This window comes from Rhinocladiella mackenziei, assembly GCF_000835555.1.
Source record: "Rhinocladiella mackenziei CBS 650.93 unplaced genomic scaffold supercont1.1, whole genome shotgun sequence".
Lineage (NCBI taxonomy): Eukaryota > Fungi > Ascomycota > Eurotiomycetes > Chaetothyriales > Herpotrichiellaceae > Rhinocladiella > Rhinocladiella mackenziei.
Window position 1 is genome coordinate 3,409,697 of NW_013550604.1, and position 27,850 is coordinate 3,437,546.

Below are 27,850 nucleotides of genomic sequence, written 5' to 3' on the forward strand. Positions count from 1 at the left end.
TACCTACTTGCTATTCGATAGTTTCTAGGCTTGAAATAAAAACCATGAAAAAGAATGACATTCTGTATCCTGTGATGATGATCGGCTCTTCTTAAGGATGTCAGTGAGAATAGGGTACAAGTGAACCTTCATTCTTCTATTGATGACCAGGACTTGAGTTCAAGTTATGGAGAGGGACCTCATCTGCCTCCAACTACGAATGCTGTCTCTATATATGTGCAGATCAATTCGCATGCAAAAACCCTTTCTCTACCGACTCGTGTCTCTGTCCGCATGCGAGCACACAAAATAACCACGTTCTCCGCACGGCTAAAGAATACCAAGGCATCTATGCAGTTATGCGTCGAGTTTCAACCTCTCCAGCAGTGCATCGATCTTGCCGAGTAAGATCTGATAGTTGATGGCATCAGCAGCGAATTCGTCACCGGCAATCTCGCCGTCCAATGTCCGCACAGCACCAGCGGGAAGAGAGGGTACCCCGTCATTCTCTTCATTCTTCTTCGCATTCAAGATCGTAGGGCCAGGAGTCGTCATATCCACGCCCTCATCTAGCGCCTCCTCCATTGATGCTGGTGCCGATGCTTTGGAGCCCCAATGTGGAAGCAGAAAAGAGGGTTGGTCACCATTTGAGTTCGTGTTCATATCGGCGGCGACTTGGTTCTGAGTCCCTCCATGCGAGAGCCTCTCGGCAATCGCTTGCTCTTCGTCCATGACGTCCTCAAGGCCGGAGTCCTCGAATCGCAGTCTAAATCGCTCGGACAGGTAATAGCGGATGTCATCCAACAGTTCGATCGAGTCTGTCTCCTGACGAGCGCTGATGCGGTAGGCTGATTCCTTGACCAGCCCCGCGAACTCCGGGTCGTCGATGTAGCTTTCGAGCCGATACGCGATGTAGCGGGCAGCGAATTCTTCGAGGCGCTGTACCCTTGTCAACCAGGCGGCGCGGAGGATTTCGTAGATGTCGAGATCTTCGTCTTCGCGTCTGTGGCCGGGTTCGATTTCAGAAGGCATCGCGGTGGCGGTACCGTTGCCGAGCGTTGAGATGACCAGTGCTGCTTTGGCTTTGACTTTCTCCAGGAATAGCATGTCGGCGGCGAAGAGGACGTCGATCGCTACATCGAGACCGAAGTCTGCCTTTTCAGTGTACAGGAAAGTCAAGATGATTTCGAGGACTTCAGGCGAGCAGTCGATGGTGACGATCTGGAGGTGTGGTGTGTCTTGGGCTTCGCGGAACGAAGACTCGAACATGGTCATGAAAAATTCGGAGCGGATTAGCATGGATTTGTGGCATGGGTAGATTTTGGATTTGCGCGATGGTCGTCGTGCGCGCGATGGGGAGCGGGATGTTCGAGAGGCTGGGCCGAGTGGGATGCCTATGGCACTGGCAGCGGAGTGGTGGTCTCGTTGTTGAGCCCCTCCTTCGAGGATTTCTTCACCTTCGTCTTCATCTGCTCGGAGGAGGATGTCGGCGAAGATTCCATTGTCTCGATCCCATTTGACATCGTCTGCTCGTGATATATCGGTTTCCACGGCATGTCTTAACACATTTTCTCGGAACCACAGTTCCAATTGGTCTCGCCCTTTCTCGACCTCGTCTTGTCTTCGTTGTCTGGCTAGTCGACGATCGCTGCTGTCGAGAATCAATTGAGATAAACTTTGGATCTCGAGGTGTTTGCTTATCCGGTCCAGACCAGCGAGGATCTCAGAGTCGGTGAACCCGGTCCCTGGGCCGCCGCCCACCTCTCGAGGCATTTCTCCCAGGTACAAGTGTTTCAGAGCAATTCCGAACGAGGGCGGGGGAATAGTTGGTGGGAGTTTCCAAGATGTCGTATCGGGCGCCGAGGCGAGCTTGCTTCTAAAATATGGCGAGCGAGCAGAGAGGATATATTTGTGCAAATGAAATGACTCGCTGGCGGTGAGGACTGTAATGTCAAATGTCTTGGGATGGCCCCTGGTTAGCAACGATATTAGATGTGATGCCAGGGGCTGTAATGGGTCCGTCGACTTGGAGTAGTCGTATGATAGAAGCAGATTTCGTATCCGGTCGTTCAGGGCATTATACAAGCATCTATATTCCATGAGTTAGCATGGGTCCATCACAGGTTAGGACGAAGTGGAAGCGGCACCTCTCGCCTTGGAATGTATCTCTTTCACATAACGCGCCGGATTCTAATAACAGCTGTACAACTTCGTAATGACCACACAGGCTTGCCTTTCTCACCAGTCACTGAATTGTTTCACCGACAAGAAACAGAAGCCGAGGCGGCAATTGAACACACGAAATCCCTGTAGTTTCTGATCGAGTGCTTACCAGGATAAGCGGCGTATAATCATATTGATCTTTGGCATTAATATTGGTTCCTTCCTGGATCATCTCCTGACAGACTTTCAGGTCACCTCGTCTGCAAGCGCCACATAGTTTCTGGAAATTCTCGCTGAAGTCGAGAGGGTTGTCTTCTCTGAGAATGCCTTCTTCGATCAATTTCTTCTCGTCATGGAGACTGCGTTCGAGTTGGTCCTTGCGAAGCAGTCCATTCGCACTCATGGTCTCGGTAAGTCAGTAATCCTAAGGGTGTGGCAAGCACCTGGAAAGATGTAAGAAAGAGAAAACGCGAGAAGCAGATTTCCTCCAACACGCCCTTAGGTACGCTTCCGTAATGTCAAGGTCTGTCGGCGTTAAGATTAGATTAGATGAAAGTCACGTGTGGGCTTTTCATTCACGCACTTGAAAAGTTTCCCGCAGCAGGTCAAGAAATCCAGGTCGCAGATTTCGATCTTCATAATCTTCTCACATTCTAGGAGCAGAGAGGCCGAGGCTATTGAGCGGAAAAGCTTGCGAGTAAAGTATTGCCTGTCTTCCCGGCATGGCTGAACAAGATGCCTTTCTGCACCTCACCCGCCCTCTCGGTCCTGCTGCCGTAGGGGCTCAACCCACCACCGCTCCCCTTCGAGTCGTGATACAACCGCAAGTGAGTTATGCGAAAGAAGTTCGCATTATCCCAGTTAACTGACTGGGTCAAGGCTCTATTCTCCATCCTCGACCATTGTGCCCGTCGCCCCCCGGATCAACAGCGAGTCATTGGCACACTTCTGGGCACCAGGTCCGACGCCGATGAATCCCAAGTCGTGGTTCACTCTTCATTCGCAGTCAGCCACACGGAAACCACCGACCAGGTCGAAGTGGATATGGAGTATCAAAAGACAATGCTAGCATTACATCTGCGGGCCAACCCCAAAGAGGTTCTGGTGGGATGGTACGCGACGAGCTCGGAACTAAATACATTTTCGGCTTTGATTCAAAACCACTACAGCAGTCAGGGCGAAGGCACATTTCCATATCCCGCAGTCCACGTCACGGTGTCGTGCCAACCAGGCTCTGATGTTGAAGTCAGGACATATATTTCGTCCCCGGTAGGCGTGAGTCCCGAACGAGCTGCGGATTCCGCTGCGTTCATTCCCGTTCCTTACACCGTCAACTACGGCGAAGCCGATCGTGCGGGTCTCGAGGCCATTGAGTATGCAAAGGACTCAGAAACCAGGACAGCCACAGTGCTCACGGACATTGAAAGCCTAGAACGTTCCCTGGAAGATACGCTGGCCCGGTTAGACCGAGTGGCCAAGTACGTGGAAAATGTGATCGAAGAGGAAGCAGAGCCATCCACGGCACTGGGCCAATTTTTACTCAATACCCTCGCTCTGGCACCGAAAGTGGATCCTGCAGAGATCGAGAAGGATTTCAACAACCATATCCAAGATATCCTCACCGTGTCGTACCTCGCCAATACAATTCGCACTCAAATGGATTTGTCCAACAGATTGGCGACGGCACAATTGACAATAGGCGGCGGTGATGGTTCAGGTGGTTCGACAGAGAAGGAAGGACGAGGCGAACGAAGACAGAACAGACAAGGAGGGCCAAACCGGCAGAATCGGGCAGAGAGCTTGTCACTATCAAATATGTGATGGAGAGCATTTTGATAAAATATTGATTGTCTTCATCTCGTCCCATTTGTGGCAAAGGGGGGTGGGAGGGGAAGAGGACAAAGGTCCGCCCTAGGAAAACCTGGCAATGACGGTTCTAGAACGGAGCCAAAGGTATGGCGTTCGGTGTTCCAGCAGACGCTTTTTCAGAAAGCAATGAGTGGTGCTCGGACGCCGATACCGTCTTGAGGAGACAGGGCGATGGAAGGAGGGGAGTTGTTCCCGTCACTGGCGGCGAGATGCATTCCAAGAGAATGCTCGAGCAGAACAATTCCGTCGTAGATAGACTGACGCGCCCCCAAAAGAGGTCGGAGAACTGATGTTAAAATAATACACCAGCATTTCCCATCCGTTTCTTCCAGCTCCTCCGGATTTGTGACCCCTGAATTCGGATAGATGACCACGACAGTCCACATGGAACTGTACCATCCCTGATCCTCTTTGCAGCTGTATCGTGCAGCTGGATGGAATATCCAGAAACGGCCCCCATTTTGCATGAGCGCTTGCTGTCGTGTTCGTACTCAATAAGCCAGCCGTGGAAATAAGCTGGCAACACACATACTGTCTCATTTCAACCAACTTCGCTCTTCGCTCTCTTGCTCGCACGTTCCTCTAAATCGTCATCCCCCACATTTTCCTTATTCTGACCTAGTCCAGCAATATCCTCAACCTCATCTCGATCCCGTTTCTTCCTCCTACCCCGACCTCGTCCTTTGCCCTTACCCGTCCCCTCCTCACCGACAACCTCGCCGAGATTGACGAGGTCGCCTACTGCCATCTTAGTCCCCTCACGACCCTCATTGGTATCGAACAATTTCTTCTTGTTATCAATGTCGCGCTTTTTCTTGAACATCTCTTGCACACGACCCAACTTGATACTGTCGCGGCGCAGGACGAATTCAAAGTCGGAAAGCTTGAGCTTGGCGCGTCCACTGTACGTCGCGACACTGACGGCGTTGTGGCACGTTTCGATAATGAAATCGGTTAGGATCTCGTCGAGGACGCGAAGCGTCTCAGGAAACGGTTGGTTGAATGGTGTAGGCGGGTGGGTGGTGTTGGGTGTTGGGAGGGTCGAGAGGTATTGCTGCGACGAGCGCCCGATGGGTTTTACGATGTCTGGATGGGTAGGAGCGCCATAGGCATAGAGGAGTGCAGATAATTCCGGGCCAAAATTGAGACTCGCTTTGTGACGACCTGCGCGGGCGCGAGGCTCCATGGGGGAGCGAATGGATGATGTTACGGGTTTCGAGGCGAAGATGGAAGATGCACCGCTAAAGAGGAGAATGAGAAGGTAGGATGGATTCAAAAATGATGGAACCTAGAACTGGTCAAGCCGCCCGAGGACTAACCTCGATTAGGACGGATGCTGACGCCGCCCTGTGCTCGGCCCACAGCTGGAGGGACAAACGGGGGCACCATCGTCTCTATTCATTGGGATGAAATGATCCTTCACTTTCTTTTCCAGAGACTTTTGGGATTGGAATCTCTCCTTTCCAGAGTCGGGCATCTCCCCAATTCTGATCATCCTCATGCCAAAACTCTTCAATCGTCATAGCCTGGATCTGCAAGGAGCCTGCAGTTAGTCGTGGCCAAATGGGCGTTGAGCGAATAAACTCCACGTACTCTGTACATTGGCCGATGTCCTCCACGTCTCTCGTACCGCTGATTTACTGCGAAAGAGGACATTCAACAACTATACATGCAAGTTGGTCTTCCTTCCATCAACGTGGGTCACCAAATGCGATGCAAGTGACCTCAAAAACCCCGCGGTCCAAAGCGTCTTCATTGTGGCACAATGTGCAACGGCGAATCACTATCACCGAATGACGCTCTATCTTACAACCGCAAGAAATCGTTCCAATACTCCCAATCGTCCGCCCATCCGAGAGTGTCAAGATCAGGAGGATCCAGCATGGTAGGCATCATAACGTTTTCAACATTTTCAGTCTGCCTCTTGCCCCAAAGCAACTGAATGAAACTCGGCGTGACGTCGGCTTCCCGAACACCTGGAGCACGAAGCAACTCCTTTCTGCGCGTCTCCCAGGCCTCTAGAATCAAGTTACCAAGAGCGACAAAGAAAGTGTTATCCACCTCGTCGATCAGCTCAGGATGCTCGTTGCAGAGATCCTCGATCAGCTTCCACGCCAAAGTCACCCGTTCTCCGCCGGACCGCTGTCGTAGGTCGCTGATGACGTAGATGAACGTGTCCATCTGGAACTTGGAAGTCATATGGGCGAACAAATGTGATGAGAACTTGCTGTGTACGCCCTCGTTTACCATCTCTAACGAGGTGAGGGCCGCGTCGAAGAGCATATCGCTTTCCTCCTGCGTCATATACACCTCGCCACCACTGACGGCGGCTCGACCCCACGGATGGTGAGCTTTGAAGCGCATATAAGCAATATTCAGGTTCGCCATGGCGTGTGTCAAGCCATGGAGAGGTATACGTTTGTCTGAATTGCGAAAGTATTTCTCCCGGTAGATAGCTTCAATCTCATTGATAGCCTCGTCTTCCAACTCCATTGACATCTTTCCTCGCACAGGTCCTTGAATGATATTCTCAAAAACTTTCGCCGCTGTGGGAGAAGATCGAAGCCAGTGGAAGACTTCGAACTTCATTAGGACGCAGAGCATCTCGGTCGGACCGCTATGCTCGATGGGTGGCTCGGTCATGTTTGGATGCAAATCGGCGTCGTTGACGTTGAGCGGGAGGCGGACTTGGCCGAATTCGGACAGTGGCGGTGTCTTCCCCGGGGTGAAATTAGCACGAGTCCGCGAGTGGAGGCCATACAATTGCCACCAGAGGCGGACACGCATTTCCTTCTCGAAGAACGAAATCTTGGGGTCCGGTGTTTCTCGGCATAGACCCATCTTCTCACCAAGTCGGATAGCAGCGCCGGTCAGGGAGGAAGTGAGCTCAGACTCTGGGTCCGCGAAAAGAAACAGGACAAATGCTTGCAGAACCTCGACCTCCCTCGTTATGAGAAAGTCGGCCGCGATGAGAGCTCGAACGGTCGCCACTCGGTAACGCGACAACAGGGTGTCTCTGGTCTCGCCAAAAGAGGCATGGCATTCTTCTGAAGACAGGGAAGTGACAGCTAGAGTGTAGATGGCGAACAGCATGGCCGTCAGGGGCTTCGGGACATTGGCAAGATCCCAACTGGCATCCAAAATGCGCTGCTGCAGCGTTGGCACATGGACGATCTTGATAAAGGGGTTGACCGTTTCGACAAAAATCTGCCAATATCGATAGATGTGCCTGGGTTCGGGGTGTAAATCGTGGAGAGCGGGTTGAGTGCTAGAATAGATAAGTTGAAGCGATGGTGTAGGATGTAATAGAGGGTCGTCTCTGTGACGCAGGCTCTGAACGGGAGGATGCTTGAGCTTGTTGCGGCCAAGATGTCAGTCTTCAACAAACACAAGTAAAAGAGTCTCTGAAGGGCGGACCTCTGAGCTCAAATTCGACCATAAACATCTGAAGAGAAGGTTAGCTTCTTGCTCAACGAAGGCAAGATTCCATGCAGGCAGGCCAACTTACTTTTCGACGTTTACCGAAATCTTCGAGATGGGACGGCCGGCTTGTGCAGAAATGTGGGAGACCGGACTGTGCGAGTCGTTGTCCTTCAGCTTCATTTCTAGCCCAGAAGACACCCAGGTATTGGCGTAGTGCGTGAAATCGACATTGTGCTTCCGCATCAGATCTTCGTACCGTGCCAGTCGAGCGAATAACTCGTCGTCGGCCGCCCTCTTCCGAGGTCTCGGTGGCGCAGGAACCTCATATAAGCATTGAGCTTGCGCCTTAAGGCAATTGGCACAAGGTTCCCCTTTGTCGCATTTGACCTTGCGGCGGGCGCAGAGCGAACACGCGTTCTTGTGCAACGCCGGTGATGGTGACGTCATCGTCACGACGAGGCCAGGTCAGTCAGTTCCTTTGAGATGGTATTTAGCGGCAATGCACTCGTGAGTACTTATTATTTTTGCGCGCGAATGGGACCTGAGCTGTGACGGCCGAGTGTTGGGCTTACGACGTCGTCTCAATGGCAAGGCTTCGGACCCTTCGGCGCCAAGAATGGTCTAGCGATAACAGGGGGTGTCAGATTGTCGCCGACCAGCCCCAGAATGGGAACAGTCAATTCGGCTCAGAAAGCAGGATATGGAGAGCATGTCCTCAGAGATACTGTAGTCTTCGATCGATTTAGTTATGAACCGTACATGATCGTTATCGCTGGTCGCGGCTGGAATAGTTTCTGGAAAGTATCCGGCAAGATCTGGGTACCACTCTTGGTGATAGTCGTCTCTGGAGTCCGACTGGCCGAACCTTCTCCTCGACCTGCCTAGCCTTGTCAAGTTGTAGACCTGCCGCTCAACACTTCGCATCCGGGTTGTCTCAAGTCAGGACAGTTTCGGAAAGCACCTTCAACCCTGGCCTCATCTGGAGTTCTCGATCTCGGATAGTATGGCCGTGGCTCTAAGGAGAAGTTTGCCGATGCCGTTCAATATCTTGGAAACGCTCCAGACATCGTTTCCCGAGACCGTACCGTTAGCTAGAGTCACTCGGTCCCGACGACTTATCGCCCTAGATTGATGAGAAGTCCCGAGGGTCCGAGATTGACAGTCCATAAAATATGATCTCGTCCCAAATTCCAGCGACATTCAATCAAGAATCACTTTCTTTCGCGCCTACCTCTTTCCTAACAACTTTCTTTCCAAGTCCTGCCCCTGTCAAACTTCATAGCGTTTGTTCCTGCTTGAATTCGGGACGCGAGCACACCTTCTCAGATTGTTGTCCGCAACAAAGACCTGAGACCGCCCGTATCTATTCACTTTCGGGCTTCAGGTTGATGCCACGCCCATCATCATGTTGTTCAAGAAGAAGCAAAAACAGCCACAACAGGACAACACCGTCACGCCTGTACCGATGCGTGACGGGGCTTCAGTTCGCAGAGAACAGGCCTCCAAGGAGGGTAAGGGTGCCGAGGAGTCGAAATCCAAGGATTTCAAGAGCCGTCAACCTGACATCGAGTATCCGTCTGGTCTCAAGCTCGCGCTGCTGATGACGTCCATCCTCGTCGGCATGTTCTTGTCGTCACTGGTGTGTTAGCATTCCGTCTTTGTCTCAACTCTCACGTATGGACGTGCAAACTGACCATCCTGACCGGCAGGACAAACTCATCATCTCGACAGCTGTCCCCGAAATCACCAACGAGTTCAATTCGGCAGACGACATTGGCTGGTATGGCACGGCATACCTGCTCACCAACTGCGCCTTCCAGCTAGTATGTGGAAAGCTATACAAAGTTTTCAGCATTAAGACGACGTTTCTAACCTCCATCTTACTGTTCGAAGCCGGCTCAGCTCTCTGTGGCGCGGCGCCGAGTTCAATAGCTTTCATTCTCGGCAGAGCCCTCGCCGGCCTGGGGTCCGGAGGTATCGTTTCTGGAGTCGTCCGTCAATTTCCCCTGCTTCTTTTCCTCAAGCGCTCATGGTTTCTTAGATGGTCGTCATTGTCTATGCTCTTCCCTTGGATCAGCGGCCGAAGTACCAGGGTTTCTTTGGCGCGGTGTTTGGCGTCGCCTCGGTGGCCGGTCCGCTGATTGGCGGTGCTCTCACCACAGACGTCACCTGGAGATGGTGCTTCTACATCAACCTGCCTTTAGGAGGTGTGGTCATGGCGCTCGTTTTCTTGGTGTTTCAAGACCCAGATCGTCCCAATACCAAGATGCCTCTCAAAGACAAGGTGCAGCAACTCAACGTCTTAGGTCTGCTGGTTCTCCTTCCCGGCGTCGTTTGCCTATGTCTGGCTCTACAGTGGGGTGGCACCACGCATGCTGTGAGTTCTAGTCCTGGACTTCCTTCCATGGCATGCTTTTCCTTGTCTCAGGCCGGTGAGCTGACTGCGTCCAGTGGAGCGAGGGGCGTATCATCGTGTTGCTTGTGCTCGCCTTTGTGTTTTTGATCGTGTTTGCCTTGATTCAGGTCTGGAAGCCCGAACAAGCCACGGTGCCACCAAGCATCGTGATCCAGCGCACCATCGCCTCCGGCTTTTGGGCGAGCTGTTGTACGGGCGCACACCAGACTCTTTTTGGTAAGTCTGCTCCATGCTGAACGAGGAACATTAACGCATGCTAATGCCCGAACGCCAGTTTACTTCCTCCCCATCTGGTTCCAGGCTATCGACGGCGTCTCGGCAGTGAGCAGCGGTATCCATCTCCTTCCCATGGTGATCCCCGTCGTTGTGGCATCCATACTTACCGGCCAGTTGGTCTCCCGCATCGGGTATTATACGCCCTTCATGATCTTCGGCGTCTGCCTCGCAGCAATTGGGGCCGGGCTGCTTACCACCTTCGAGGTCAATACCACCGAGGGCAAGTGGATTGGGTACCAGATCCTATACGGCTTTGGCCTCGGTTGTAGCTCGCAAGCACCAAACATGGGCGCGCAGACGGTGCTGCCGCGTGAGAACGTGGCCATCGGCGCGTCGCTCATGTTTTTCGGTCAGACCCTCTTTGGCGCCACCTTCATATCCGTCGGTCAGAATGTGCTCGAAAATCAGCTGACCAACCGTCTCTCTAGCATCCCCGGCATTACTTTCCGGCTGATCCAGAACACGGGCGCAACTGACCTCCTCAACCTCATCCCTTCCCAGTACCACACCGCGGCACTGGAGGCTTACAACGCCTCGCTGCGCGTGTGCTTTCAGGTCGCTCTCATCATGGCTTGTCTTTCGATCCTGGGCGCTCTCGGCATGGAATGGCGCACCGTCCGAAAAGACATTCCGCCCAAAAAGCCTGACAGCGTGCGGGCTGTTGAGGAAGGCAAGGCCCAGGTCACCTCGAACGAGAAGAGAACAATGGACGCCGGGGGAGGAGTGGCAGCGAAAAGGCGCGGCCATAGGTGAGAGGGATAATGATAGGGACGAAGCAGCCGCGATGTCAACAGCGAGCACCGACGCCACGTATAAAGCTTCTCAGAGCGTTGGTACAGACATCTATTTTGGCGACAATGGAAGAAGGAGAAGATCGCGGAGAAACAAGGCAAGGCGTTACGAGCCTCGCATGATTGGCCAACCACAAGGGTCAAGTCTTGGCGTCGCCATTTACCGCACCAAAAGTTAAAATCACGTGATCAGTACCGGAAACTAAGGTTTGATGTCATACTGAGTGATATCTTTGGGGGCCACTGATTCCTAAAATGTTGAACTTATCAGAATGAAAATTTTTGCTGGTTGCAGCACCCCATCTATGAGTTAGTCATAGATTGGCTATGGAAGGGGGGAGATTTTCAGCAGCTCTATGTCCCCACGACAGCAAAACTCCGGCTGCGGTGGCCAGCTCTCCCTAAGGGTACATGCCCCTATACCAAAGGTTTCGTACAGAAGACAGTCCCTAGCAAAGGTGGCTTACAATATTTCTGGGTGGACACATGCTGCATCGACAGAGCGAGCCACACCGAGCTTGACTTGGACAAGTTGCCATATACCAAAGGGGCCATGTTCAATTCCTCTAGCGGAGATCATAGGACTTGTCATCCTGCTACTCGAATTAACCTGTTATGTTAACTTCAAGACTAGGACCAACAACCCCGAAGTAAGAGCATCTTCTAGGTCAGCAGAATGGTGAGCACGGGCAAGTCGACCATCTCTTGGACCATCGTGAAGAATTGACCGATCAAGGTCATTTCAGAGTCGTCGACCTCGGGCCAGCCTTTCTTCAAAAGAGGTGAAGGCGATCCAAATTCGGCTTCATGATTCTTTTCTAGCATCAATCGCCCACTGAGGTTGAAGATACCCGGCGAGGATATGCTTATCGCCGACTTAATTGATTACGACCCACTCATCTTTGACAGGGCGCTAGGCGAACAATTCGACAAGTTAATTTATCAACCATTGTACAAGGTGGAGCGTCCCTGCCGGCAGCTGTCCTATCTGGCCATAATGCGAGTAGCATCGATAGTTGATGGAAGATTTCCTTGTCCCTCTTGCGTCTCTTCACTAAGCGCGGCCAGTCTGATTTCTGTGTACGTCGAGAAAAGAAGCAAGAAAGGTGAGCTGGATGCTCTATCGTTCGTCCGGGGAAGACTGATGTGTCTAGAACCCAGTGGTGATGGAGAACGGGTAACACGTCGTTGATGTCCGTGACTAGCTTTTCCCTCAGACCTGTATCGAGGTTATACTTAATGGTTAAGTATCCACCATGGATCAGCAACTCGCCTCGAAAATAGGCAAATCCTGATCCTCACATCGCGGACCTCCTTCATTACTTGGGCGTAATCCTTGCTAACAGACTTTCGGTATGACATGCACCACATTCTCCAGTATTCATCCAAGATGCTTCTTTTCCGGACTCGGGAGTAAACGTCCGAAATCACTTGAGGAATGTCATAATGTCTTCCTCAGTCACGCTCACAAGGAAGCGGAGCCGGTCTTCTCCAAGAAGTTCCCAATGTCCGTCTCATCGTGTTACGAGCTGCGTCTCTTTTCGATATGTCTCATAGGATGTAAGTCTTGATCTTGTCTATTACAATGCGAATAATATCTATTTAGATATCTCATACACCTCGACGCCGAGCTCAAATAAAACCACTTTCGTTGCTCGGAGTATCCCATACCGGTCAAGCCAATCTTAGCCTCACCAGCTTCGCCGGGCGCAAAATTTGGCCTTCGAACTTCTGGAATGGAATTCTGATTCCACCACCCCGTCCGCATTGGTTATTTCGGGGGAACATACAAATATCCCCCTCCGTTCACTTCCCGGTTCTTCCCCCAAGTTATATGTTGTGAGATATGTATCATAGCGTGCGGAAAAAGTCGCCGATTTCCTCCAGCATAGTTTTGAATCTGACGGAGAATTTGGACCGCTGCAGCGTCTGGTACTTCATTCGCTCAATCCCAAGTTGTTTTTCCAGCTCGGCCACTTTCTGCTGCCTGTCCCCGTCGGCTTTGGCCATGTGGGATATCTGCTCCATCAAGGCCTCCATACGGTGCTTGTTCTCCTGGCGCTCCTGCTCGCGCTCCATCTCGCGCTGCTGCCACAGCGCATAGTCGCCCACCTTCATCTTCTCCTGCTCCTGCTGTATCTTGCGGATGAACTCCTCATGCTCTCTCTTTTCTCTTTCCAGCTCCTGGCGCATCGCCTCGTTGTGGGTCTGGGTGGCTTCCGCTATCTCTTGCTTGAGGTCTGCAATCGTCTGCTCATACTTGCGAATCACTTTGTCCGTCTCAGTCTGTACCTCGGTCCCGGCCGCTGTTTCTTCAAGCGTCTTCTTCTCGTTGACCATTTCGTCTTGAATGGTGTAGACGGGCTTTTGTCGACGATCGAGGAGGTATTGTACAATTGCAGCACCGGATTTTTCTGCCGAGTCATGCCGAAACACTTGACTGCCTCGGTTGACCATGGTACCCCAGAAGGTGGGTGTTGTTTTGAGTTGATTTTCACGCGTATTTCCTGTGTCCGGGTCGACTTTGCTCCAGAACGTGGTAGCGAGCACGACCGAGGCCAGGTTGCCATCACCACAAAGCTTCTTGAACATGGACAGGTTCCTCACCGCTGCTCCGGTGAATTTGACGTCCATGATTCTGTGGAGATATATGATTCCAGAAAGCTTGATGTTGTCGGCATACGTCTTGGTGAGCCAACTGGAGACTTCACGAAGAATTTCTTGATCGGGCCTGTTGCTGTCGTCAAAGCCAGGGGTATCCACCAAGTAGAATTTCTCATTACTGTTTGGCATCTGGCACGGAAAGACGGCTACCTGACTCGTGACTTGGTGTGGTTAGCCAAGATCAACGTAACTCTTCAGAAAGCTGCTTACAAGACTCCAGGTCCTCGCCGACTCCAACAGATTCAGGTGTGAACAATTGAATGAACGAACTCTTACCGACTCCAGTCATACCCATCAGGGCAATAACTTTGTCGTCAGGGCTGAGGAAACGAAATATCAGTACCGGAATGAGGCTGCAGGGGAGAGAGACTTACCCTAGAGTGACAGCCATTTCCTTGAGACTGGAGATTGGTCGATAAAGCAGGATACCAGGGATTTGAAAACCTCTATACAAGTCAAAGCCACAGCGGTGTGCTCTCGACGAGAATCTAGAAAATGAAGTTTAGAGGAGATTTCAACATTTAATGTGGCTCGCAAAGATCCTAACGGTCAGAGCCTCTCCTGTCTTGATCTCTCAATTGGGGATAGGCATCACAAGCATATCCTTTTAAGCCTCGGGATCGGATATACTGTAAGTTACATATGAACACCCCCTGTATTTGCACTGCCACTGGTATTTCTATCTAGGCTATGATTAAGGCATTGGCAGCCCCCATCTCGCGCCAGGCTGACGAAAATTTTCAGCCGCAAACGAGACGTGCTTAAAGCGGCGTATTGGTCTAGAGTCCCCGGTTACAGCTGTTGATCGAAATTTTTTTAGCACTGGCTTCGGTTTAGGCTCCAACAATTACCCCCTGAAATACCTCAACCAAGGCACCCAGCTTCGCCAATACCATACATTTAGCCATTTCCAGTCATCAACAGATTCCAGGAGCTCGACGAAGCCAATCCCGTTTTTGCCTAGATCCAACGTCATGCTAGCAGCATCTATCAACAAAGCCCATCGGTGCATTAATATCAGTCGCCTGCTTTCGGCCGTTGGAGATCGAGCAATCAATCATTCTCCGGTGGAGTGCTGATTATATCCGTTGCTTTCCTTTAGGCCTTGCAGTTTGTGCAGAAAACAGTAGCACGAATTCTCTCGAGACTTGCCAGCGGAGCTGCAGTGAAAGTTTGGAGATGCGATAGTGGGTTCGGAAGTTGAAGGAACAGCCCGCCTGCCCTCAGCCTATGGTAAGAGTAAGGACATTGCTGCTGTCGCCATCATGGACCAACGAGAGTTGGTAAGAGCTCATTCATCAAGGCACTCACTGGTGTCAAAGACATTGCTATTGGCCATAGATTGACATCATGTAAATTCGTTCGTAATCCAACTGCAAGAACCTGCTCACCGATCATGAAGCCGCCTTCCGGGTACAATGCTACAGCCTCGTCCATGAGGATACAACCTTCACCCTCGTTGATACACCGACCGCAGTGGTTTAGGTGACGATATTGTCAAAGAAGTTTATCATGGATGAAGACATCCGGTGGGGAAGTGTCTACTCTCGCATGGACTTGTGTATCTGTCAAACTTGGGGTGCAAATGAGATGTATTGAATGCTCTGTCTCTTTGGCAACTGGTCCTGCCAGATTACCAGTATAAATATATGCTTAGTTGACTCCTTTCCACTCCTATTCTTCCCCTATATCCTGCATAGGGGTGATAACCCTTTTCCCAGTAAAGGGGTACTGCTCATCGCTCGACAGTATCTCCATCGAATCGTGAACTCCAAGATATCTGAGAACAGCTCTGCCAATATTCGGTTGTTTACGGAGCTATGTAGATATGATAATTTACACAAAGTTCTATTCGTTACAACTTTCTGGACCGCGGTTGACGACGTTATGGGGAAAATCGCGAAACGCAGCTCTTTGCGGATCCAAAGTTCTGGTAACCAATGGCAGAAAGGGATCTCACGCTGTTCAGATCGAGGAAAATCCTCCAGAAGACGTGAAAATTTGTCATCTGTTGCTCAGAAGAGTGACAAATTCCTGATTCAAACTCAAGAGGAGATGCGCCTGAGACCAGAGATGCATGAGACGAGCGCCCGGCAGAGCGATGAATCTAGGACTCAATCACATCAAGCAGGAATACGCCGCTAGACCTTCTGCCGAGAAGAAGCGCAAACAGCAAGCTTTGATGGATGAAGCTGATCGTAGACAGCGTGAAGAGAAACAGAAAGAACGACAGGGGAGCGAGGCGGAACGGGAAATGCAACAGAAGCTCGGCCTGGCTGCTCAGGTCTTTCGTCAGCATTCACGCAGAGGCGGCGAGACTTCGACAGCTCTCCTTGTATATTTGTAAGAATTTTCGACACAAACAGAGTTCACCGCAACATACGTTTCCAGCGTCTCGATTCGTCCAAAATGGCCCAATGGTGTCATCGCGAGTACATCCAATCTTTCTTCCCTTGGGGTATCAAGGCTGAACTATCTATCCAGACTGTAGCTACGGCGATGATAGACGGTATCATTCTTTCGATTGCGGAAATCAATGTCTACAGTATCACTTGCATCCTCCGGTGAAGCTTCATGTCGTCACTCAGACACTCATCGGACACTTATTGAAGTAGTAGCCTCGCCTGTTGGAGAGCCTTTCCCAGTCAACCTGACCACATCAACCAATCGAAGAAATTGGTGGAAGACTTCTTGAGCCTCCTGTTCTTCCTTTTCAGGCGATATAGCTGGTCCTCCCTTTCGCGACGCTCGTGTTCATAATGAAGGGTGAGCCGACGCATGTCCCTCGCGCTCTCCTCACGTTGTTTCGCATTCTGTTGAGCCATTGCTTCCTGCAGCCTTGCCATTTCTATTCGGTGCCGCCTCTCCGCTTTTGCCATTTTCTCCTCTAATTGTGTTCGTTCAAGGTGCAACAACTCGTTTTCGGACCTCAACCCTTCAGAATTATCATCATCTGTCGACCTCGCTTGCCCCATAACAGATCGCTGATAGGTCCGGTCGTGGAGACGGTGGAAATCGACGTTGAGTTGAGATTCAGTAGCGAGCACCGTTTCTCTCCGTCGTTGATACTCCAACTCTTCGGCGGCAAAGAGTTCGGCAACCTCAAGGTCATGGTCCTCCAGGGCCTGCTTTCGGTCTTGCTGCAACTTTTTGATTTCTGCCTCGTACTGCCTGCGGAGCTCCTCATTGTCACGACTAATGAATCGCCCGACCGCGGTATCGAGCAAAGAGAGCCCCTCATCCAGAACCTCTCTCACGATGGCTAACTTTGGAGGTGGCTGTTTCCTTTCAAGCAAAGTCGAAACAATGGCCAGGGCCGACCGTCGATCCCCCGTGTGACGACGGGGAACAGCACCGTCACGGATCAGAGGCGCCCAGTACTTTTCTGACATGTGTAGTTGGTCTTCAAGTCGCTCTGCCTTCTCTAAATCCGGGCCCATCAGATCTACCTCATTCCACCGCGTGCTCACGAGTCGGACGATGGGCATCGCCGAGGCACCAGTCAATAACTTGAAGATCTCCAGAGTCTTCAAAGCTGAGCCTGACATTCGTGGATCCGTAATCCGGTGCAGGTATATCATACCCGAGATGCTCCCGCCACGTTCATAGAGCTTCGTCAGAGATGCAATGATCTCTTTTAAGATCTCGACATTTGGGCGTCCAGTATCGTCAAATCCGGGTGTGTCAATAAGCCATGCTTTACGCCCATCAGGACACTGAAACCGATGCTGACTGACATGCGCGGTTTCTTGATGGATCAGCATCTGAAAACGGAGCAAAAGGGAGGAGGGGCAACAGACTTACTCGACTGAAGATCGTGTCCGACTTCGACTGCATCTTCCGACAACAAGGAGATGAAGGTGCTTTTCCCAGCTCCTGTGACACCCATGACGACGTAAAAAAGGTCTGCTGGATTGAATGCGTCGTCATCAGGAACGCTTTCGTCCCTATCGTTCTCCTCGGCCGGCAACTTGACTCGAGAGTGATCATCTGGTTTTTCTTTCGCGCCCCGAGACGGCGCAGGATGTGGTTTGAATGCTGGCTGTATTTCTGACTTCGCCTGTCCGTCACTTATGATTTTCGGGGTTCCTCTTGCAGATTCATGGATTAGAGCGTCGCTGAGGTATCTTTCGCCCAATCTAGGTCCCTGGATATTGCTCGTCGATTGCAATTTTGCAGGACCAGCTCGACCATAACTTGCAGCCCCGTCCGATCCACCCCTAGACCGGCCATCCTTGAATTTTTCCCGCCGTGAAGCATCCGAATCTCGAAATGCTGCATTGGCCGCTGTATGTGCAAAAGTTCGAAGGTCCATGAGCAAAGTCTCCTGTGTCGCAAACACGAAGTCTTGCAGCTACCATGAACTTGAAAGGATGATTACTATTAAAAGCTATCTACCACCACACAGACCAAAGGAGCGAAATGCAACAGGCTGAAGAGTTTCAACATGGCGCCAGTTGCTCGGCCACAGATGTCGCTGCTTTTAACGCGCGCGACAAACGGGACTTTACACGCGGCTGAGTGACCGGTCTCCGGATAAGGCAACCAGCCTTGGGACCATTTCAGATGGCACGGTCCCCCAAACTCGTCATGTCCTCGCGAGGCTGCGTAACACACAGCTGAGACTTCTCGCTCTCGATCGTCGATTGCCGAACCTGTCTCACCATTTTCAGCCCAAAGAACAACGAGGCATCCACTAGGCTGAACGGGAACCAAGATCGAATGAGCCGCATTGCTCTCGGCCGGGAAGGTCTTAAAGTTGCTAGGCGGTATCAGCCATGTATCTTCATCCACGGCCCCCCGACGGGAGGTTGTGGGAGACGCATAATTGGTCTTCATTCCACATATGATATTGTGGCGTAAGTTACGCCAATGCTCGCCAATGGGCCCCCTGGATCAACGCCCTCGAAACAATTCGAAGATGGTCTAACACGGGTCTTCGCCTCCCTGCAAGCAAATAATCGTAGAAGTCCCAGACCGGTTTGAGCCTTTGCGCTGAGATTCACGTCCGATCATTTAACCAGACTTATTTCGTCCTTCACTCTTGGATGCCACCCTCTCTGCCTCATCAACATACGCCAAACCTTCGAAAGTGAGGTTGGGCAGTTAATAGCACGAACAAATTAGTTTCGTCACGGCAAGACGATTGGAATCATACGGTGGCTTCTGTCATGGATGCAAGCCAAGGATTGACTAGCTCAGAGCAGGTTTTGAGGTCAGTGAAAGCAATGCAAAGGTGTCTCTGGAAACGTTCTAATCGTTTCCGACAGCCCTGAAGATGTCTTTATCGCGGTAATGGGCCTCACGGGCGTGGGGAAATCGACCTTTGTGACTCTGTGCACACAGAAGGAGATTCCCATCGGCCACCACCTTGAGTCATGTTAGATACCTATCTTATACCTCAACGCTAGGAACCGATAACTGACTTGATCATCAGGTACATCCTCTGTGTCCATCTTCTCATTTCAGCACAAGTCCCAAACAGTCCACCTCATTGACACGCCAGGCTTCAACGACACCACACGCTCCGAGTCAGAAGTGCTTCAAGAAGTTGCATATTGGCTTTCTGCCGCGTACGGCAAGACGGGCACAAAGCGAGAAAGCCGCTTTCTCCTTAACGGCATCATCTACCTCCATTCTATCGCTGACGTCCGATGGAGCGCGTCCACGCGTCGAAGCCTCAACATGCTTCAAACCATCTGCGGGCCTGAGAACTACGACGCCATCGTCCTAACCACGACGTTCTGGGACCAAGTCGACAAGACCACGGGCAATGCACGTGAAGCACAGCTCCTGAAGGACATGAACAAATGGGGTCAATTGGTCCACGGTTCCCCGAAGAGCTCGGTGCGGCGACATGACCAGGGATATAAATCCGCCATCAGCATTGTTGATCGCATTATGGAACGCAATGTCAAATACGACCTGCTGATTCAAAAGGAGCTTGCGAAGCCTGGTGCCACCTTGTACGACACCACAGCCGGTCGCGAGGCACAAATGTTGTGGGAGAAGGACCTCGAGCGATTCCAAGAAGAATTGAACAAGGCCAAAGAAGCCTTTGACGCCAGCCAACGGCGGTCGGATACCGCTTTCACAAACGAGATTCAGAGTCTGAAATCGTCGATAACGGAACGGAAGTCGGCGCTCAATGACCTCCTCCTACCCAAGGCCGAGCTCGAGAGCCGCTGGGTGTCGAGAAATACTCGTGAGGTGGAAATGCTCGAGCGGAAAATCAATGAGTGCCATCACACCATTGAGAACTTACTCAAGCGGGCCTCGACACCCGTGGACGGTGGTCTCAGCCTTTTCCCGCTCCGAACGGGCGATGAGTCTGCTCCTTCATCATCGTCATTGTCAACGACGTCGTCGTCGGTCGAGAGCCTGCTGCTCACGCAAGAGCGTCGTCGACAGAAAGACCTGATGGCACAGAAAATGGCGAAGCTGACGGCGAGGAGCCTCTACGCCGGCGCGGCGGGGGCTTTATTCGGAGGCGTGTCGGCCGGGGTCTCGCTGTTGCCTTATTTGGCGTCGTGTTCTGTCATGTGAGAGCGAAATCAAGGGGAAGAAAGAGGTCGAACTACGGAAAGGGAGATGTCGTGTATAGCTATTGCGGGCAACCAGATATTTGAAGATATTGTCGGGGAGGGTACATTGACAGCCAATCGAGAAACAACCCGTGTCAACGTCTCACCACGACGGAGCCTGGTAAGGGCTGGTGTCGGAGAGCAATAAATAGAAGATCGAATAGAAATGGGAAGAGACTTGAGATGAGTATAATATTGTAGAAGCCACGACCTTTGTCCTCCCACAGGTTTCCACGGTAATTAACCTTTTTGCTTCCACAGTTTCCGATGGTTGATGAACCCTCGCTTCCCTCCTCTCACGACTTTCCCTTGTTCCACAGAGACATATTCGCGTCCTGCAGGATATGATCTACTTAACGCGGAGCACTAGGACCAGCAGCTCAAAATTCAAAAATTGTTTTTGCCATCTTCCAACTGCACCTAAACGCTATCGTAGTATTCGCATTAAGATTGAGTAAGTCTTCCATAAGTCTTTCTGCGTTGTTAGTATATTACTCGCATTGAGAAGGGTCTCTGTTAAGATATAGGCTGGCACCGTAAGGGGAGTACTCTCGTAAGGACGGTAAAAGAGAGCTGTTGGCCTATGTGCAACTTGAGATGTATTGAATGCTCTGAGATATGAAAGAGTGCTCTGGCTCTTCCAAAGAGTGCAGGATAGAGCCCATCTATATATCTATCTCCGTGGTGTACTTTGGCGCTGTTGCCTGTCATGTTATAGAATGGGTGGGAATGATAGGTCACCACTTGTTCAACAAGAGCATACACCGTTTTTGCGAGTAGCCGTAAAGAGCCTAAGGGGATTAAATAATCGTGTATGTCTCAAGAGCCCCTAGTATGCGCCTAAAGTCGTCGAATGGTTATATGGACTCTATAAGGCAGATGGTTCACATACACGCAAATGAAAAAAATATTAACAAAATAATCAGCCCCCCTCCTATCGTCCATCTATAACGAACTTATAGATGGGGCGCCGCAGCCAGTGAAAGCTTCAGCCAGACAAGTTCAGTGACCTCCCAACGTATGAACAAGACGACATCATCAACAATCACTGGCTGGAGCATTACGTTTACCCATCTAGAGCACCTAGAAACCTAGGCCGGACAACCCTCTTACCTCACCTATGATCGAACACTAGTAAGGCCCCTCAATTCTATCGGTTCGACTGCAAGCCGAGTGTTTTATCACTCGGTTACGTCCTTGATAGGTCAACCACGATTTGGTGTCAATTTTGAAGCAATTTTTGGCATTATAAAATATAAACTTGATTTTTTCTTTTTTATTTTTTAATTTTGGAATCGTCTGGTTAGGACTTGGCGTTGTGTGGTGACGCCAAGAGCGACGTGCTGGCCAATCACGTAAGCATATGTCTTGGCATTGTCACGTGGACACGTGGCCACTCCCCTTGCCGCACCCTCATCGGATCCAATCCGTGGACCATATGGCCGGGGGCCCACCCTACTCGATGTCCACGGATTGGATCCAATGAAATCCCGTAGACCACCTATCCTCAACGGATTAAATATTTTCCGGACTACCCCATCGGATTAAATGCTTTTCCGGGCCACCAACCATCGGATCCAGTCTGTGGACCAAGTGCCTGGGGGGGCACCCTACCCGATATCGAGACGATCCACGCATCGGATCCAGTCTGTGTACCACCTCAGACAAGCTCTACTAATTACACTCGAGATGGTTCGTAACCGAGCGTTAACAAACGAGCCTCGATGCCGACGTGGTCCATGGGCTGCTGACGGAGCAATCTTTGGAGTTGACGTGCTAAAGAGCTAATTGCGGAGGTGGATTCAGTTTCATCAATCTCGGAAGCCATTGACAGTCAATATCTTACTTGGATGAAGATTTGGTCTGCGGGGATTGAACTGCAATCACGATTAGCAATCACGATTCAATCTAGCCAATCAGGATTGTCGATTACTAGTTGTCACGTGCGCGTGCACGATTGTGGATTTCTGCCAAGGATTCTGGCTTACGCTAAACTACATTCGTTTACGGAACATATATGATAAGTAAAGCGGCCACCCCCAGCAGATAGTTTTAGTTAGTTCATACATTCTCTTCCCGCCGCTACAACCACACGATCCCACCTGAATGCACACCCCCCTGCCTCTACACCAGCGCACTATTTACATTAGCTACTCTAAAACCATACACTGTACGGTCTTCAAATTTTAACTGGAGCTAGTCTATAGATACACGAAACTATTTATACAAAAATTTATTGTCGCAAGTGCCGGGGTGCCTTGATTTGCCTACCTGAACGTGAAATACGATTTTCAACCAGGACTACCTCACGGGGCAAATCTTGGAGAATAGTAACTTCACCATGCTTGTTTATGGCGGCTTGACCGAGATATGTCTCAATGTAGGTCAGATCTTCCAAGTGCATCTCTTCTTGATAGACTGTGGAGTCTAGAGAAGGAATGTGTTGTTGTTGTTCAATCTAAGAGAGAGCAAGACGAAAAGAAGGGCGCAAGTTGCCAAGCCAAACAGCCTCACGTGACGTTGCCAAGGCAACCAGTCACGTGACTGGCCAACACTTCTAACTTCAATTTAGACAGAAATGAAGTGCTGGTGGGGTCGTCACTCCGACTTGGGTCTGGAAGACAAGGCCAAAGAGAACTTTGAAGACCTCACGGGCCGCATCCCTTTGCTGTTGAACGGGTGCGTGGCACGTGGAAAGATTAACCTTTCACCACTCCAGAAAGTCGCGGACAAAGTCGTGATATTCATCGACGATGTCAAACTGAAAACGCTGAATGAGGGTAATGATGTCCGATGGACTAGGTATGTTATTCAGACTTCTACGATGGAACTAACTAACTTCTCAGGTATTGCGAGTTCGTGAACGCTTTCTTTCTCGGCCTTCGCGTGCAGACTGTCATTTTCCAGACACCCGACCTCGTCGACTATCGTTTTTTCTTCGGACGCGAAGACGAATGCGAAGACGAAGTCAATGGCAGACGCACATATGTTACTGGCGGCTGTTCTTGCGGTGTGGTCCGCAAAGCAGTAGCAAATACCCTCGTCCAATATCAACAATATTTCATCAATGCCAAGTTTCTGGATGCAATGTCGACATTTTATAACAACCCATCGACGCTGGGGTTTTTCATGGAGTACGCCGTTCTGTACTACTTGAAAAAAAGAGGAGAACGGCGCAAGAAGCAAAGAGAGCAGAGCAGAAAGCACCAAAAGAGGCAGAAAAAGAAGCAAAGGTACAGGAGCAAGCAACCAGAGGAACAGCGGCACAGCCCGGGAGACGGCGTGGGAAAGGACGAGGGAGGGCATGAAAGGGAGCTGCAGAATCGGTTACGGTTAGGTGACGGGAGGGAGATCAATCAGATCTACATATTCCACGTCCTTGTTCAGCCAGGATGTTAAGAGAGTTGTAGTGATATACCAAAGGTGAGGTTGTCCTTGTCTCCTAGGCCTTGACATGGGCCGGGTCGGGCTGGGTTTTCACCCCCCTTGGCCCGCCCGAACGGGTTTTCGGGTCAACCAAAGGCCTGACCCAAACCCGACCCAGAAACCCGTTCATTTGGGCCGGGTTGGGTCGGGTCAACCCAAAGTATAATTATTTATAGATTTTTCCTTGTAGAGTAAGTAGATGCGAAGGGCCCTACGTATAAATTAGCTAAGCATAGTAACATAAGTTATGGTATTAACCAAGCAATTTTCAAATCATTGAATTGAAGAGAATGCTCATAAAGCAGTAATCATTGTAATAGTTAACTTAGTTGGAATAATATATACTGCGAGAAAGTCTTTGGCATAGTTCATTGAGTCTGAGCTCTTGCAATAGTAATAATTATTGTAATAGTTACTTGTATTGGATTACGCGCATTATGTCATCCCGTATTTAATCAAATACTTCGTATCCTGGAAGTCACGTGCTCCTCGGCATACCTTCCTTATGTAGTATCTGGTGGGCCCTCCTCAACTGGCTTAGGCGTTGGCCAAGGTTCATGCTTTCTGTACGGTTGGGGACCTGGTCTCTCCCAGAACCGGAGACTCTGAAGGACGATCAAGCTGCATGCGTAATCGCCGTATTTAGGACCTATTATAAAATCGCCAAACGGTCAGCAATATAGATACTACTGTAACAAGCCAATCCAATCAATCTCCAGCTTTTAGGATTGATTGATTGGCAAAATCCAGCCCCTCGGATTGATTGGATTGATTGCTTTGTAAGCAATCCTAACAATCAATCTTCCAATCTGGATTGGTTGTTAGCAAGTCTGTAGACAGGAAGAACAAGAAGTAGAAGAAGTGGAGAGAGTATTATTAGGGTCACGTAGGATAGATCCTAGAAGAATAAGAGTCCTCTAAAAGCATGTTCTGTCTCGACCTTGCAATCTAGCACTTATGCATGTACTCGTTCCGTTTGAGTTCATCGACCACAGCAAGACTTCCCTCCGTAACCATGATATTGTCCTGAGATATGTCTTATCATGTAACAGGCGTGTCAGGAATTCAAATCGTAAAGGAATTGCTGAATGATATTTGCGCTTATCCGGACCCAGTGTTTCAGGCCTTGAGAATCTGCGAAGTGGAAGAAGGTGAAGACACATGATTGATTCAGACTCTGCACAATCTCAACTCTCCTGTGCCCGTCGATGGTCTTTCGTCATCGCAGTCGCCTCATTATGTCCGGATAACAATGAATATGCGTTATAAGTCCTTCAGCCAGTTGTGTTAAACCGCAGGGTGCGTCAAGATCGGACATATTGCCCTTCTTGGCAGTCGAGTCCAAGAATCTCGGGAACTTGGAATGAAATTTTCGGTGTTGAAAGGTGTCATAGTTTCGCTATGATCAGGTTAGTTTGCCTTGCAGCAATTCAAAGAGCTGTTTCCGCTGCTGCTCAGAGTCTTTCCACTGCTGCTCAAAGTTTTTCTGCTGCTGCTCAAAGTTTTTCTGCTGCTGCTCAAAGTCTTTCCGCTGCTGCTCTAGCTGAGTTAATAGTGCTGACTCTCTGTCCTTCATTTGTTCCCTCTGTTGCTCTGATTGGTGTTTCAGATATTGAATGAACTCTTCTTGCTTCTGCTCAGAGTCTTTCCGCTGCTGCTTAAAGTCTTTCCGCTGCTGCTTAAAGTCTTTCCGCTGCTCCTCTAGCTGAGTCAATAGTGCCGACTCTTTGTCCATCGCTTGTCTCTTCAGTTGGTCGAATTCCTCTTTCTGTTGTTCCAGCTGCCGTTGTTGATTTTGCATCGCTATTCGCAACTCTACATTTAGCTTGCTTGGTTTGGGGGGCGGTCTGAAGTTTCCATCTTGTGATGTGGGCGTGCTGGTACCATCCCGTGAGCTCAGTACACTACCGTAACCGAAACCAGCTGGCTCAAGTATCGGTGTAACCGGGTCTGGCAGCTGATCAATCACAGTCTTAAGCCGCTCGAGAAGGTCTGGGGCAAAATGTTGACAAACGTTGAGTGTAAACTGGTAACAAGTCCATTTTTCTTTTCCATTTTCATTTGCAAAATTGATCTCACTGATTAACTTGCTGAAGTAATGCGTGCGCTCACCATCGATTTCGGGATAATGGACAGAGATACGTGCGTATCTGTTGTCGTGGGAGATGGAAAAACCAAGAGCCCTCCTGTGAACTTCGGATGAACGATTCGCTTTTCGATAAAGTTCCACAATACCTCGGAGTGCAACGGTCATGCTGTGAGCATTAGCTCGATCAGCCATGTCGAGTCCTTGGCTGCCACATTTGACTTCGCTGGTCAGGAAGGGAAAATATATATCTTCGCGTGCTGTGTAGTACGACGTTTCGGTGGGTTGGATATTGAGTTTCCTTCGCTGCTGCTCTGTAAAGTTTGACCATTTAAATCCGTATGTGTGGTCTGACTGCGGACGCGGTCCATAGAATGGAATCGATTTGACCCAGACGTCATTGTGACCTTCAATGAGGCCGTCGAATTCATTTCGTCCATCGTAGCAGAGTTCTTCGACCGACGGTACAACAAGAGGATGTAGAGAGAGGAAGATTCGAGTCTCGGATCGGCCTCGTAAGAGTGAGTGGAATCTCTCGAATCGCTCATTATTGAACGGTGAATTCTCAGGTTTTGGCTGACTTGTAGAAAAAAGATCTTTGCAGAGTTTCTTATCTTCATCAACGAGCCCGGCCTCGGATGGGCGCATGAAACTGCCTTTGGTCTCCATTACAACATTATAGTTCACATCCCGATACGCAGAGTTTTTCTTGTCACTTGAAACATTCTTCCCTCTACCGTGCTCTGATTGTGACGGCAGTTGACTCGAAGAATCGGACAACCGCGTTCTCTTCGAGGGTCGTAAGCTCATGTTGTCGAGATTGTCGAGGTGGTCGAGGTGGTCGAGGTGGTCGAGGTGGTCGAGGTGATCGAGGTGGTCGAGGTGATCGAGGTGGTCGAGGTGGTCGAGGTGGTCGAGTTGGTCGAGGTGGTCGAGGTGGTCGAGGTGGTCGAAGTCCTCGTTGGCCGGTAGATCTGATAGCCACTTCTTAACAGATGAATCGGGCTCTGCAGGTTCGGAGAGCAACCGAGCTCTCTTGGTTGTTGATCGGGTTTTGAGTTGGGGGAAGTCAAGCGATCTGGTCTTTCGTTTTCGTGTCAAATAGCCAACTTGAGATGACTGGACGAGACCCTGAATAACTCCATTAGCATCTGCTACACAGAGGTGATGGCTCTCTGTACTCACACGGCGAGTTCTTGTCAACGGCGGCGATGAAAACTCATTGTGCAGTTCAGTGCGTTTATCTTGCTGTGCTAGGTCTTCCACCAGGTCAGACGAAGAAGCGAGTCGCTGTTCAAGAAGGCAGGCAACGTCTAGAAAATTTCCGGAATTGTCGCTATATGCGTCCCATCGCTTGTCTAGAAGGGAGTCAGTCAACTCAACTGCTAATCACATCACTGGGCTCACAGTTGAAAAGGTCTCGACCATAATCCCCCCCATTCGTGGGAAAACTTTCCAGTGTTTGCATTTTCAAAAGAGAGAGAGAGAGTAAATCCAAGAGAGAAAAAATTTAAATAAGCAGGTGAAGAGCACTGATCCAAATAAGAAGGAACGTCTTCTGCGATGTTGATGGTTCCTTCCGTGCTGAGACGAGGAAGCAAAGTATGGTAGAGAAGCAGGAGCGTTTGGGCATTGGTCAACCATTAAAGACTGCGGGCGACGTTACATGTGACTTGGTCTGGGCGCTAGGCTGCGGTCGTCAAAAATCTCCGTTCCATCCCCTTTGCTTCGGGCGACAATGGCTCAGACGACATCCCTGCTCGGAAACCGCAACAATTTGAGTTCGTTCAATTGAACTAGGTAGAACTCAGTATGAATATGGTCAGTCATTCCGCCATTCTATCTCCTGCGAGCCGCATCAAGACCCGAATGCGCGAGTAGACTGTCTCAGCACGTGACAATTTGCCAAGCCTGTGCCCACTTTTCCCCAAAAGTCAGACTGCGATAACCGAATTCTATCTCAGCCACCGGCGAATTGGAGCTCGAAATATCTTGCTTGCTTCCAGGTGGAGGAAAGTTTCTCTCCGTGACATTTGACGGTAGTTTGCCCTGATGGAGCCCTACTCATATTCCCCCCTAAAACTTGTGTTAGTCTACGATGACTTGGCCAATCAACTTTCAACGCCCACAAGGACGAGTTAGAAGACCATCTTACACCGTCCAAATATCCACA

The 27,850-nt window shown here is 50.3% G+C and overlaps 11 protein-coding genes across 11 annotated transcripts; 5 read left to right on the top strand and 6 right to left on the bottom strand.

Moving 5' to 3' along the window:
• Positions 1-336: 336 nt before the first annotated feature.
• Z518_01203 (uncharacterized protein) lies at positions 337-2,545 on the bottom strand (the record flags this gene model as incomplete). The annotated part of the gene is made up of 3 exons (XM_013421804.1): positions 337-2,068; positions 2,127-2,212; positions 2,312-2,545. 3 exons carry the CDS (start codon positions 2,543-2,545, stop codon positions 337-339), a joined length of 2,052 nt encoding a protein of 683 aa, XP_013277258.1.
• Positions 2,546-2,864: 319 nt separating this feature from the next.
• On the top strand, positions 2,865-3,963 carry Z518_01204 (eukaryotic translation initiation factor 3 subunit F; the record flags this gene model as incomplete). Its single annotated transcript, XM_013421805.1, has 2 exons — positions 2,865-2,969; positions 3,022-3,963. 2 exons carry the CDS (start codon positions 2,865-2,867, stop codon positions 3,961-3,963), a joined length of 1,047 nt encoding a protein of 348 aa, XP_013277259.1.
• Positions 3,964-4,552: 589 nt separating this feature from the next.
• On the bottom strand, positions 4,553-5,197 carry Z518_01205 (uncharacterized protein; the record flags this gene model as incomplete). Its single annotated transcript, XM_013421806.1, has 1 exon — positions 4,553-5,197. The coding sequence occupies one exon, from the start codon at positions 5,195-5,197 to the stop codon at positions 4,553-4,555; it is 645 nt and encodes a 214-aa protein (XP_013277260.1).
• Positions 5,198-5,817: 620 nt separating this feature from the next.
• Positions 5,818-7,881, bottom strand: Z518_01206 (uncharacterized protein; the record flags this gene model as incomplete). The annotated part of the gene is made up of 3 exons (XM_013421807.1): positions 5,818-7,365; positions 7,429-7,456; positions 7,520-7,881. 3 exons carry the CDS (start codon positions 7,879-7,881, stop codon positions 5,818-5,820), a joined length of 1,938 nt encoding a protein of 645 aa, XP_013277261.1.
• Positions 7,882-8,839: 958 nt separating this feature from the next.
• Z518_01207 (uncharacterized protein) lies at positions 8,840-10,879 on the top strand (the record flags this gene model as incomplete). Its single annotated transcript, XM_013421808.1, has 5 exons — positions 8,840-9,073; positions 9,144-9,425; positions 9,476-9,811; positions 9,886-10,066; positions 10,125-10,879. 5 exons carry the CDS (start codon positions 8,840-8,842, stop codon positions 10,877-10,879), a joined length of 1,788 nt encoding a protein of 595 aa, XP_013277262.1.
• A 1,889-nt stretch (positions 10,880-12,768) lies between these two features.
• On the bottom strand, positions 12,769-13,972 carry Z518_01208 (uncharacterized protein; the record flags this gene model as incomplete). The annotated part of the gene is made up of 3 exons (XM_013421809.1): positions 12,769-13,742; positions 13,792-13,901; positions 13,956-13,972. 3 exons carry the CDS (start codon positions 13,970-13,972, stop codon positions 12,769-12,771), a joined length of 1,101 nt encoding a protein of 366 aa, XP_013277263.1.
• A 1,710-nt stretch (positions 13,973-15,682) lies between these two features.
• Positions 15,683-16,149, top strand: Z518_01209 (uncharacterized protein; the record flags this gene model as incomplete). Its single annotated transcript, XM_013421810.1, has 2 exons — positions 15,683-15,916; positions 15,973-16,149. 2 exons carry the CDS (start codon positions 15,683-15,685, stop codon positions 16,147-16,149), a joined length of 411 nt encoding a protein of 136 aa, XP_013277264.1.
• A 77-nt stretch (positions 16,150-16,226) lies between these two features.
• Positions 16,227-17,896, bottom strand: Z518_01210 (uncharacterized protein; the record flags this gene model as incomplete). The annotated part of the gene is made up of 2 exons (XM_013421811.1): positions 16,227-17,329; positions 17,386-17,896. 2 exons carry the CDS (start codon positions 17,894-17,896, stop codon positions 16,227-16,229), a joined length of 1,614 nt encoding a protein of 537 aa, XP_013277265.1.
• An 856-nt stretch (positions 17,897-18,752) lies between these two features.
• Positions 18,753-20,127, top strand: Z518_01211 (uncharacterized protein; the record flags this gene model as incomplete). The annotated part of the gene is made up of 3 exons (XM_013421812.1): positions 18,753-18,796; positions 18,852-18,961; positions 19,019-20,127. The coding sequence occupies 3 exons, from the start codon at positions 18,753-18,755 to the stop codon at positions 20,125-20,127; spliced, it is 1,263 nt and encodes a 420-aa protein (XP_013277266.1).
• A 2,616-nt stretch (positions 20,128-22,743) lies between these two features.
• On the top strand, positions 22,744-23,564 carry Z518_01212 (uncharacterized protein; the record flags this gene model as incomplete). Its single annotated transcript, XM_013421813.1, has 2 exons — positions 22,744-22,967; positions 23,012-23,564. The coding sequence occupies 2 exons, from the start codon at positions 22,744-22,746 to the stop codon at positions 23,562-23,564; spliced, it is 777 nt and encodes a 258-aa protein (XP_013277267.1).
• A 1,432-nt stretch (positions 23,565-24,996) lies between these two features.
• Positions 24,997-27,145, bottom strand: Z518_01213 (uncharacterized protein; the record flags this gene model as incomplete). Its single annotated transcript, XM_013421814.1, has 3 exons — positions 24,997-26,808; positions 26,863-27,035; positions 27,085-27,145. The coding sequence occupies 3 exons, from the start codon at positions 27,143-27,145 to the stop codon at positions 24,997-24,999; spliced, it is 2,046 nt and encodes a 681-aa protein (XP_013277268.1).
• Positions 27,146-27,850: the final 705 nt, after the last annotated feature.